A 13,572-nucleotide genomic window follows, 5' to 3' on the forward strand; every position below is an offset into this window, starting at 1 on the left:
TCTCACATATATCAATCATTCAGAATTTATCGCCAAGCTGTTGTGATAACAGCTTTTATTACATTTCGTAATCGTTCGAAGCTTATCTTGTGATATATCTCTCGGTGTATGGCCCGACCCTTTTGGCGTGAGGTAGTTACGCAGGTGTGACATGATAAGATCATTTGTCTATGGCATGACAACTGAGCTGGCCATACCTTATTTGACTTGTCAGAGCACTGTAACCAAGCCATAAAATGCATTAATTTAATGCTGATTACCTCTGGTTTGTTAGCCTAGAGATAAAGGTAAATTCATATCTACTGCCAATCTATTCCAGTGCCATTCCTGATAGCTTATACAACGAATATATCTGTGAAAACAACATGGAAGCACGGAAAGACGCGCCCACACGCATACACACACACACACACACACACATACCATACATCTAAGATAATATAATATATATATATATATTATATATATATATAATACTTATCTATATATTACATATAGTATATCTATATATATTAATACATATATATAATATTAAATAATATAAAATAATATATATAATATAATTATACATTATATTAATATACATTAATATATATATCTATAATAAATATATATATGATATGTATAATATATATATATTATTTGATATAATATATATATATATATATATTATATATATATAAATATATATTATATATATATAGATATCTTTAAAAGAATATGATAGTACACTATGGCTATAATGTAACTCTTGCTGCAGAATTCTCAGATTTCAAAAGTCCAGTACTAAGAAGCCTATATTCCACTATTCACTGGAAAGAAAAACACAATAATTTTAGTACCTTCTACCACATGGTGGCATTATCCATTGCACTAAAACATTCCTAATGTTACTAGATGGCTTCGAATGGCCATCTTTCAAATTGAACAGAGAATTCACTGATCACTGTTAGTGCCCTTGACTTCGGAGTCACTTCGGGCTACTTATTCTTTTAATGGTTAGGGTTCATAATATATTGAGCTGCAACAATGTAACACGCCCAGGAACAGAAGTCTTTCATTTTCTAAAGTCTATGGTTGGGGATGCTCTAAAGTTGAAGAGAGGCTGTAAATAAACTTTACCGTTGATAAACATTAAAATTGTTGGTGGTGATATTTTCATCTTTTCTATCTTTCTCATATATGAGGATACTACTCCAGTAGGCTAATAGTCTTTTGTCGGCCTTTCTAAAATAAGTGATATCATGTTAAATTATAATGATAAAAAGAATAAAAAGTATAAACATAAAATTCATTTCCTGAAACCAATACACATACACATATATGTTAAATATATATATATATATATATATATATTATATATATATATATATATTATATATATATATATATATATATATTATATATATATATATATATGTGTGTGTGTGTGTGTGTGTGTGTGTGTGTGTATATATATATATATGCACACAGACACACATGCACACACACACATTTATATATATACATATATATACAAATTGTTTTAATATAACATTATTTTTCTGGTTGTATTTAGAATTAGGAAGTTAAAATCTTCATTTCTAAATATTTAATTAGGTACAGTTGTTTGAAAATTTAGTTATTTACAGTTCACATAATAACAAAAATAAGAATTCGTCATACATATCCAAATGAACTCCGTCATATTCCCTTGAACCTTTCAATGATAAAATAAGAATAGCAATTCTTGAAAAACTACTTTTACTGTAGCCCTTCTTATTTGCCTCTGTATCGTGTTCACAGCTAGATTCATTTATGGTCCTTTCACACTGCGATGAATCTATATTTTTATATTTGTCAAAATGCCCAAACATTACTACAGAAATTCAACTTATAATGCAGATTTTCTAAGAAATTTATAAATCAAGTCACAGTAATCATAATCATATTTACTGAAACCTTTCATATCTCATAATATACAATTTCAGAACTTCATTTCTTGTTTCATGGAAACAAGAAATGCAATTATCAGTATATAAGTAACTCATTAACGTAAATAATTGTAGTTTACATTTTGAAAGCACTGTTTATATATATATATATATATATATATATATATATATATATATATATATATATATATATATATATATATATACTATATATATATATTATATATATATATATATATCACTCACGAATATTACTTACTTTTTCCCATGGTCTAATCCAAAAGCATCTTCTGTATCCAGTGTATCTGGATTTTCCTGAACTAAAAGCTCTGGTTCCGTTTCTTCATTTTCCGAATCATCGGCTTCTTGTATATTTCCCTCGGCCTCCGCTGAGTTTTCATTATATTGAGCAGATTCTTAGAGTCTTCCAGGTTATCCATGTTACTATCATGAATGACTTCTTCGTTTTGTTCATCGGTGATATCAACCTCCACTTTTCTACCAGCTGATAAGTGGCTTTCCAAGCTCTCTGTGTCAGTTGCGTCTTCATTCACGTCACTTTTCCCAGTTGAAGAATCAAATTCTGGTGTCACTTGCGGGAAAGGGGGTGGCTCATAGCTTCCGGGGGTTGCTGTGGTAGACTCTGAGGAACTCATTTCACTGCCGGCATAGTCATCACTGTCAGAGCCCGCTCCGTGAATGTCATTATTTGTATCTTGGTCTCTTTTGTCAGTTGTCTCTGTAGCATCGGATGCCTCAGGAATACTATTTCTACTTTCATCTGCATTGACAACTTCATCGGCTTCCCCTGTACATTCTACGGGGTTTCCTTCTACGTCAGTTTCACTGGATCCGGATAGTTTTGATTCCTTTCGTAGATTACAGGCATACTTCCGTTTTCCAGCACGGTCTTCTCTTAAGCTGGCATCATCAGTTGAGCCATCTACGTTCTCATCAGCTTCAGCTACTGTTTCAGGAGAACCTTCATCATTTCCTGTATATTTTCCTCCTTTTTTCTTCGGTTTTCCTATGTCAGCCCGTTCCCCGCTCTTACCTTTGTTGCCTACATCTCGCTCCGTTCTTGATGTCTCCCCTGATTTCATAGAGGGATTCTTTGGATCATATCCCTTCTTGCCAATCCCTTCTTTCCTTTCGCCCTTTTTTGTCTCACTGTCACCCGTCGTCTTTGCTTTGTCGCCTTTCATATGCCGGCTTTTGTCATTCCTATTCTTGTTTTCCTTGGAGGCTGATTTGTCATGGCCTGTATTTGTGGCATCCTTGGGAGCTTTCTGATGCTTTCCTTTCGCTTCCCTGTTCTTCTTTCCCTCCGAACTCTTTCCATCGGCTCTAGTACTATCCTTAGTCCGCTTTTCTTGCGCCTCCGTTTTCTTCGTAGAACCTCGAGTGTCGACGCCATCTCCGTCTGCTACCGACAGCTCATCAATTTCGGTGTCATCGTCGCCGTTGTAATCGTCCTCTTCATCACTTGATTCATCATCATCCTCATCATCATCATATCATCATCCATATATTTCTTTTGGCTCTCCTTCTCGTATCTGGTTTTCCTTTCTTCTGAAAATGAAAAATGGCACTTAAGGAAAAAAGCAATAAGTTTAATGTCGGATGACATCAGCCACCATGTAAATCAGGCATTATTTAGTACTGAAACTGACCTGAATAATTGAATTACTTGATCAACAAGTAAGAGAGAGAAATTAGTTCAAATGGACAGGTGAAACCTCTGCTGTCAAATTTACCAGAGAGAGAGAGAGAGAGAGAGAGAGAGAGAGAGAGAGAGAGAGAGAGAGAGAGAGAGAGAGAGAGAGAGAGAGAGAGAGAGAGAGAGACTTTATATTTGTACAGCAAGCATGCATTTTAGCATTAGCAAAACTAATAACTTGCAGAGCCGTCATTTAGCTTAAAGAATCAGTTGTCAAAAATTTCCAATATATCTGAATAAACGCTTTTCTATTCAAAAGTAAACCATTTCTAAGATAAAATTCTACAGAGAATTTCCAAGTTTAATGTCGGATGACATCAGCCACCATGAAAATCAGGCATTATTTAGTACTGAACTGATCTGAATAATCGAATTGTTTGATCAGCAAAGTAGGAGAGAGAAATTAGTTCAAATGGACAGGTGTAATCTCTGCTGTTAAATTTACCAGTGAGAGAGAGAGAGAGAGAGAGAGAGAGAGAAGAGAGAGAGAGAGAGAGAGAAACTTTATATTTGTACAGTAAGCATGCATTTTATCATTAGCAAAACTAATAACTTGCTGAGCCGTCATTTAGCTTAAAGAATCAGTTGCCAAAAATGTTCAATATATCTGAATAAACGCTTTTCTATTCAAAAGTAACCATTCCTAAGATAGAATTCTACAGAGAATTTCCGAGTCAGTATAATTCAAATACAAGTACAAGAAAAACAATTAAATTCATTATAATCCAAGTACAAGAAAAACAATTAAATTCATTATAATCCAACTATCATAATTGGTTGAAATAAAGTACTCCCATATAATGGTGCTCTACCTACCTGTACCACAAGATTCTCCCCGACTGCCGCTACTGCAGCTCTTTTGGTGGGCTTTCTCTCTCACCTGTAAGAAATCGAGAAAAGCTATTTGTAAATGTGGGCCACTAACTAGGGTAAGTGACTTTTAACTCCTAAAGCGCAATACACCACATAAGAGGGAAAGAAGAACAGGGAAGTGAAAAGAAAACAACAGAAAGCTCCCAAGGATGCCACAAATATAGGCCATGATAAATCAGGCCTCAAGGAAAACAAGAGTAGGAAGAAAAAGATTAATCTTTGAAATTGTCCCTTAGGCAAGTGACCCACCGGGCCTAGGGCATTGAAACTGTCGTGATTTACTGAAAAGTAACCATCACACATTTTCATCATATTGCTACAAAATTACCACCAAACACTTCCAACGTTATGACCGGAAATTTTAGTCTGAGCAGTCTCAGTTGTTTTGTTTGTTTGTATGGTGTTTTGACGTTGCATGGAACCAGTGGTTATTCAGCAACGGGACCAACAGCTTTACGTGACTTCCGAACCACGTTGAGAGCGAACTTTTATCACTAGAAATACGCATCTCTAACCCCTCAATGGAATGCCCGAGAATCGAACTCGCGGCCACCGAGGTGGCAAGCAAAGACAATGTTATCGACGGTGAGTTTTCTTTCATATATAAGTTTAGAATTATCGTGGAAAAAATCACAAACTCTACTTTAAATTGTATCTTTCGCTCCCATAAGGGCATGCTCATTGTTCACAACAGATTGTTTACAACAGGAAAAACTTACAATTTGCGGTAACTTTCATTTTTTTTTTCCTCAAATCAAAATTCACGTGTCGTTTGAATGCTCGAATGCTGATAGAATTATAATATTCGTCATATACACGTATTCGCGGCACCATTCCGCTTCAGCCATAAAGTATTATATATATATAATATATTATATAATATATATATATATATATATATATATATAATTATAGTATATATAATATATATGTGTGTATATATATATTATATATATATATATATATATATATATATATAATATATATGATATAATATATATATATATCTATATATAATATATATATATATATAGTATAGTATATATATATATATATATATATATATAATATATATACTTTAATAAATTATTATATATATATGATATATAGTATATATATATATATATATATATATATATATATGATATATATATATATATGATATATACTATATATATATGTATGTATATATTATATATATATATATATATATATATAATATATATGAGTATATATATATAATATATAATATATATATATATATATATATATATGGTATGTAATATCATTATAAAATCATATATCATATATATATATATGTATATATATTATATATATATATATATATGTTATATATGCATATAAGATTATAATATATCTATATATTAATATATATAAATATAGCATATGTATATCTATATATATATTATCTATTATATATAGCTATATTATAAATATATATATATATATAATATATTGTAAATATATTATAAATATATTTATAAATATATATATATACATATATATATATATATACTATTATATATATATATATATAATATATATATAAACGAAATAATATATATATATTTATATATATATATATATATATATATATACATATATATATATATATATATATTATATATATATATATATATATGTATATATATATATATATATATATATATATATATATATATATATATATATATATATATATATATATATATATCAATTCAAGCTACAAATGTCCTTTAATATCTAAATTCACTTTTACCTCCCAAATCATATATTTTCCATATATTGTACCGAAGGGGAATTTTTAATTTTATTGATAATACAATTTCGTCCCCCAGTGAACGCGTCACTGACTGTCCTGATTTCGTCCCCGTCCACTTGGACGGTGGTTCGATCCCATGGGGGGACGAAATTATTATCAATTAAAAAATTCCCCTTCGGTACATATATGAAAATATATCATTTGGGAGGTAAAGTGAATTTAGATATAAAGGACATTTGTAGCTTGAATTGATATATAAATGGATCACGGTTCGATGTGATAATTATTCCATATATATATATATATATATATAATATATATATATATATATATATATATAGATATATATATATATATATATATATTATATATTCAAATTTCCATACAACAAAATATCGTTGCTAGATACCTTTTTTCTTTTTTTTACATTTAAACTGGAGTCCCATTACTACTTATAGAGAGTTCTGATTGGCCTATTTATAGAGATACTTAATTTATTATATTTGTTTTGAGAGATTGAGTGATAATATATTTTTGAAATATCTTTTAGAAGTTGAGAGAGAGAGAGAGAGAGAGAGAGAGAGAGAGAGAGAGAGAGAGAGATATAATATTGGTGGTGGACTTGTGGTGGGAGAAGCCAGGGTAAAGAGCGGTGATAATTACAAAGCAACAGACATTGAAAAAAAGACCATTCTACTTAGAAAAATTTAATAAATTTGAACTCACAATCTGAAGGACATCGGCCGTAGACTTTACTTACTATTCCCATAACACAACCACACACACAGACACACCTTCCTTCTCTAGCGATGAAATTTCACATAATAATCAATGATATTCCACAGTTAAAAATTCCTATAGGTGGACAACTCAGGACAACAGCTGCTCATTAATCACAAACTTTCGCTGAGAGCAACGGAGAATATATCGAACGTACCTCTCCTGACGTCAACTGAGCTAAAAGAACTACAGTGAGAAGTAAATGCAGCGTTAAAAGACGGGTCTTCTTCATGTTCGTGTCGATTCCTCGTCTATTTATTCCTTGTTATCCCTTTGCACTGATGATGGTGCTCCTAGCTGAATCCCTAGCTCTCAAAGACTGAAAAGGTTACCAGCGCCGATCCCACGGCAGCGTTAGGCAAGATAAATTTTCACCGGATTTCCTTTTCCTTTGAAGCGTCTTCGTTCAAGCCACTCTCTTTACTACATTAGTTCTTGCTTCATTCACTAGACAGAAGATTTCAGCCTTTATAAATTTATCTAGCCTTTATAGTTTTTATTTATTTGAGTGGTTAATAAGACGGTTTGACTTAATGTGGCTTCCAAAGCAAGTTTCATGTAATGCTTGCTTGGAAATGTACGCCCCTATTTGTTTATTTTTTTTTATTTATTTTTTTTTATTTTTTTTAGATCTGAAGCTTTTGCCAAAGCAAGCCTCATTTAATGCTTACTTGGAAGTCCACGACTAATCTGTTTAGTTTTACTTTGTTTAGATCTGACTCTTTCACAGAGTGGTAGATCCTTTTAAGCATATTCGTTTTCTCAATATTATTAATAAAAAAAGTGAATGTTTACATATCTCGGATTATTCTAATCCATGAATTTATCACTTCGTCTCTGGAGAAGCGGTATCAGAATTTTTTTTTTTTTTACCGGATTCAGAGAAACACGTGTATCGGTTGTCTCATCATTTCTCATGTTTTGTCTTCCCCGCAAAATGTCCGAGAATCGAACTCGCGACCACCGAGGTGGTACGCCAACACCATACCGACCACGCCACTGGGGCGCTGGAAGTCGTCACCGTGAAATCCGGTTATGGTTGGAATATATTCCTTTACAGCTTTCTACGCACTGACAAATACGAAGTAGAAACCATGAAATATGTGAGATGATTAGACATTCATTAGAAATAACAATTTCAGTGGATGAAAATAAACATTCTTTGAGACAACTTCCCAAGATACAAAGAGATATATTTTCATGATGAAACTCATTCGTGTTGCACATACCTAATATCATTATCAATGTTTTAATTACTATTATACTGGGTTACATACACACATACATAAATATATATAAATAATATATATATATATATATATGATATATATATATATATATATCTATATATACATATATATATATCATATATAGGTATAGTGTTTTATATAGAAATATATATAAATGTAATATTTTTATATAGATGGATATATAAATTCATTCACTTGCTTAAAATATTTTTCTTTTAAAAATTGTAGAATAAGGTTATCTATGTCACACACAAACAAGCGCGCACACTCACACATATATATATTATATACTATATATAATGTTATGTTGTGTGTGGGGGGTGGGGCATGGATACATTGTACTACAATCTGTAAAAAAAAAAAAAAAAAAAAAAAAAAAAAAAAAAACACTTTAAAGCCATAGAGTGAATTTGTCTTAACCGGACAGTAAATCTATTAATCGATAGTAGTTTTGAAGTTGGAATTTTACTATTGCTAGTAGGAGTAACTCTGAGAGCTGATACGTATGCGGGAATCTCCAGCAGGGAAAATTGAGCAACTTCGGATATCTGCTTGGCTGACAATATTCGAACCGAAATCTAGTTTGTCCGGAAGTCATTGTCGGTCTGATAGTAACTACTACCACGGCCACTCCTTTCAATAAGTGCGCCAGTATTCAAGAGCTTCTAATTATGATAATGCATGATGTAGATAAGAGTTAAATGTGCGATATGAAAGTTTTGTGGTTATCGAGCTGCCCAGGATCCAGGTCTCTTCTGTACCCATAATTCACTCATACAGACATCGGTAACAACTATTGCAAATCTAAAAGAGCATTCAGAGTTTAACCTCTCATGAACAGAATACTAATGTCGCCATTATATAAGACCAGTATGCATGAAAATTTAAAATGATTTTTAGCTCTCATATACGTCTATTATAATTGACAATTAAATGTTTTTAATTGTACTTGAGTAGCCCCAAAACTAAAGCAGTTCAGTACTCCAGATTTAGTAAACGGTAACCACACTTGCAACAGTTAGTACTTTTGATAAATATTCAGAATATAACATAACATGTAAAGTACAAAATCATTGCTATCTCAAAATCTTCTCACCAAAAGCCTGTCATCATAATTATAATCACTTTTACAGGACGATTAAACAAGTCATATGCTTTTAACGGACAGCAAGTAGCCAACACATTTAGTTTCATAGCAATGCGCGGGTTGCTGTTTATACAATTCAACAATTCTTTCCATAAAATTCCAGCCGCAAGGTCGTATGTATGCCAATAATACACCATGTTTGCCTATGATCTATGCATGACGTACCTTTTTCATGACCTTTGATGTAACGAAGATGTCTGGAACAAAACTGTCGCAGGCGACAAGTTCAGATGTCTATGATAAAACACCGTCTTCAACTATGCCTGAACGCCATATCACAAATAGAAACAGCACTCGCAAGATTATTACCACAGTTATTGTTACCCATTCTGGCCTGGTAAAACCACCAATAATGAAATACGACTTAAAAAATTACTTCTTGTTCTGGGATGTTATTTAGTAGTTTATTCAGCGTCAAGGACAAAGTTTTAGACTTGAAGGCTTAGACCCTTTTAATTGAATGTTATTGATCCTATAATCCGGCTTCAGATCTCCCAATGCAGTGATTTCCTAACTTTATTGTTGTTTCTTCATTCACTTCATTATTTTTACACGATCACCCAGTGGACCATTAAGTGATATATGGTAAAAAAAAAAAAAAAAAAAAAAAAATTATGTTTCTAATAGAATATTGCTCAGGAACATTCCAGTGACTGAATTCCTACTGAAGGTTTAAAAAAAATCGTCATATTTTGGACTTCGTATAGAATTTCAACTGGTTTTTGTTTAATTCATCATCTTCCATTGATTAGCATTTCCCTTAATGATGAGTTCCTCTTTGGAGGTAACCATGTCTATTAATATTTCAAAACCTGACGACAGTGGAAAATTTTATTGTTCATAACTGAAATTCACACATATATGAGTATCTCTTATTACAGGCAAACGTATTTTAAAACACGCCGAAGAACTGTCGAATTTTGCAGGAGTTACAAGTCTGACATGGACAATAATATAACAAATTCGACAAATAAAAATGTCAAAACATCAAGTCGGTCAATGATACTCCTTGCTGCCCTTCAACATTTTCAACACAGAACTGAATTGCACTGGAAATGCGATAACAGGACCCCCGAACTCCAGCGCAGATCTTACATGAATCGTAAAATAGGAAGCATTAGTTTTGAATTCTGAAAAGCATTCAGACTGACGGTATACAAAATAACAAGCATGGTGAAGAACTTGGAGCGTGAAGGTAACAACTTGACCTTTCTCAGAAGCATGAATAAAACTTCAAAACTTTTGTCGTCACGTCTCTGCTCTCTAGAGCGAGTAGACGGTTTCCCGTTGTCGCAAAACCAACCAATTATAAAAACTGTGAATTGGTGTTGCGGTTCTTTGATCTGTGCATCTTATGGAGTGCATTATTTTTCTCAAACACTCAAAATTATAAAATTCATTTCAGACCAAAACACATACTTAATTTTATTCAACAATAACCTGTTTCCCTCGGTAGCAGATACTGAAAAAAGATTTACAGCAGTGGTCACTACCACACTCAAAATGTTCTATTTAAGCTTCTAACAGACCGAAGTCTAAGGTAGAGCAATGCAGACTAGAGAGTTCTAAACCCTTTTGGCTATGAAATTTACCTAAATGACAGAAGGCTCTCTTTCACCCAAGTCCAAAATCATCCATGCATAATAGATTTGTCCATTGAATGAGAACTGTACCACGATGAAACTTGCTACCCTAGGATGTCCCTAGGGCCTTACAGGCAGTAGGTCCCAGTGCAGAAAGGTTCGGGTTGAACGGGTGTTTACTCAGTGGGGAAAATACAGCTAGAGTACTTGTGAACTTCTCCTAAACTCATTGACAACCATATTTTTATTCCTGTTGGATGCAGAAATAAGGATATATAAGCATTATCATCTTACTGGGTGCAATGAAACTCCCTTGAGGCTGGGTATAAGTATTTCCTGCTCTGTAACTTTTACGTTGGCAATATTCCATGCAACTTTTTCTTTAACTTCAAGGGTCCTTTTTAACATTTGTATAGTCGGGATCCTTCGTTGAAAGTATTTCAAACATTTTTTTCATAATTTCCACGTTCCTTTGTGTCTTCTAAGGATATGAAAAACGGAGAAAATGTAAATTCATGCTGCTTAAAATATAATAAAAAATTTTTGGAAAAAAATCCATATTCATGCAATGTAAAACTAGTTATATTTTGTATTGCTTTGCATCTATATTATATATATATATATATATATATATATATATATATATATATATATATATATATATATATTATATATATATATATATATATATATATATATATATATATATATATATATATATATATATATATTATATATACACACAGATATATATATTTTTTTCTCGTAATTACAACGGATTTAAATTTCCTTTTTCGGAGTAATTTTTAAACATTCCTGTAGACGAGGGTCAGGATGATCGGTCTTTATCTGCATTTCAGGAATGTATGTGTGAAAATGTATTTCTATTACAAATCATACTTTTTCAAGTGACAAAACAGAAGAAATACGCCGATTTGAGTATTAAAACTCCAAAATAAATTTCAGATAATTCGTGAGAGAGGAAATCCGAACATTAATCAAGGCAGAGCTTGCATGATATGTTGCGCAACGTCTGCAAGATTTATTGCCTATAAAAGTTTATATAATTATTTTATGAAAAATGGAAATGTAAAGTGTCTCCCTTAAGCTTTCATTACTGTCTATTTTCTTATATTTATGTGCCGTGTGACGTATAATAATTTTAATATTTCTCCATGATTTTCAATTCAGATATTCATTATCAATTGTCAAAAGTTATACGAGAGATCGTGTTCCTCTCTCTCTCTCTCTCTCTCTCTCTCTCTCTCTCTCTCTCTCTCTCTCTCTCTCTCTCTCTCGAATCGTCTCGCTATTCTCCTCAGTCTCTACTCGTCCTCTCTCCGTCCTCTCTCTCTCTCTAAGAGTAACTGGCATTCACCCCACCCCCAATAAAAATACGCTAAATATTTACCATTCATGATTAAGTATTATAGAAAAGATTCTTTTCCATCACGTATAATGTAAGGAAACTAAATCTCGTTTCTTTTCAAATCGGATATCTACTGCTGGCACAGCATACTGTAATGGACAGCTATTTGGTTACAAGAGACAGAGCAAATATTATACTTCCCATTTCCGAGTAACGTTGATTTAGAAAGAGAACGAATCCGTCAGAATAAAATTCTTCAAATATTTTTGTTTAGCCTTGATAATATTAATTCTTCTTCTTATAGATCTGAAAGAGAATGTATACCTCGAATAAATCCCTCAGAATAAACTTCTTAAAATATTTTAGTTTAGCCTTGATAATATTAATTCTTCTTCTTATAGATCTGCACGTTATTTTGCTATTTTTTCGTCGTTTAAAAAGAATTACGCCAATTTGGATGATAGCAATATTTGTCTTGAATATTTGGCCAGCATTATATCTTTCTAATCAGGCCACACAGACTATGGCGACTCACCTGCCGTGAATTAATCTTTTCACTAACCCTTATTACTTTTTTCAATAGGTCAGCTATTTGGGCAAAATGGCAATTCTGGTCTAGTCACTTTTACCTCAGTCTATTTCGGGCAAAATAGGGAGTGCGTGGGTTTTTTCTGTATAACATAAAAAGCATCTAAGATCACTAATGCAATCGTACTTAAGATTTAACTTCAATGTTGCGGGAACAAAATAAATGCTATATGCCAACGAGTAAATTTCCCTACACGAGCCATATGTCCACTGCATTTTGAAATGGGTATTTTTTTATTAGTACTTATAATTGCAGAAAAGCTATATACAACGACTATTCAAATGTAGAAAAGCAGGGTAAATGATGGATGTGTAAGTATATCAGAGTGTTTGTTTTTTATCTGTATACTTAAAAAAATAACATATTCCTCTCATGTGTTTCTCCTTCCCCTAACGAATCATGTGATGATCAGACAATTTCATTTACAACGCAAATTATTATATAATTAGAGGCAATGCGTGTTATTGTTTCATCTTAAATAATTAAACCTCCTAATGTTTCTATTATAAAAACAAGAATCCCTCTCTACTTCTGGATCTCAGTT

At 32.1% G+C, this 13,572-nt stretch overlaps 1 protein-coding gene across 2 annotated transcripts; it reads right to left on the reverse strand.

The window, feature by feature from the left end:
- Window positions 1-2,160: 2,160 nt before the first annotated feature.
- On the reverse strand, window positions 2,161-7,406 carry LOC135218501 (uncharacterized). 2 transcript variants are annotated; one of them, XM_064254856.1, is made up of 3 exons: window positions 7,248-7,406; window positions 4,471-4,534; window positions 2,161-3,503 (listed from the first exon to the last, which is right to left on the reverse strand). In XM_064254856.1, exon 3 carries the CDS (start codon window positions 3,137-3,139, stop codon window positions 2,255-2,257), a length of 885 nt encoding a protein of 294 aa, XP_064110926.1. In that variant the 5' UTR covers window positions 3,140-3,503; window positions 4,471-4,534; window positions 7,248-7,406; the 3' UTR covers window positions 2,161-2,254. The 2 variants fall into 2 exon arrangements, with proteins under 2 accessions (XP_064110926.1, XP_064110925.1); XM_064254855.1 differs by having other exon boundaries at window positions 2,161-3,506.
- Window positions 7,407-13,572: the final 6,166 nt, after the last annotated feature.

Source organism: Macrobrachium nipponense, chromosome 9, assembly GCF_015104395.2.
Source record: "Macrobrachium nipponense isolate FS-2020 chromosome 9, ASM1510439v2, whole genome shotgun sequence".
Lineage (NCBI taxonomy): Eukaryota > Metazoa > Arthropoda > Malacostraca > Decapoda > Palaemonidae > Macrobrachium > Macrobrachium nipponense.

What these genes read in the sequence shown, in the direction of transcription:
- LOC135218501 (XM_064254856.1), bottom strand. Translation starts at nt 3,139, where the DNA reads ATGAAAGGCGACAAAGCAAAGACGACGGGTGACAGTGAGACAAAAAAG.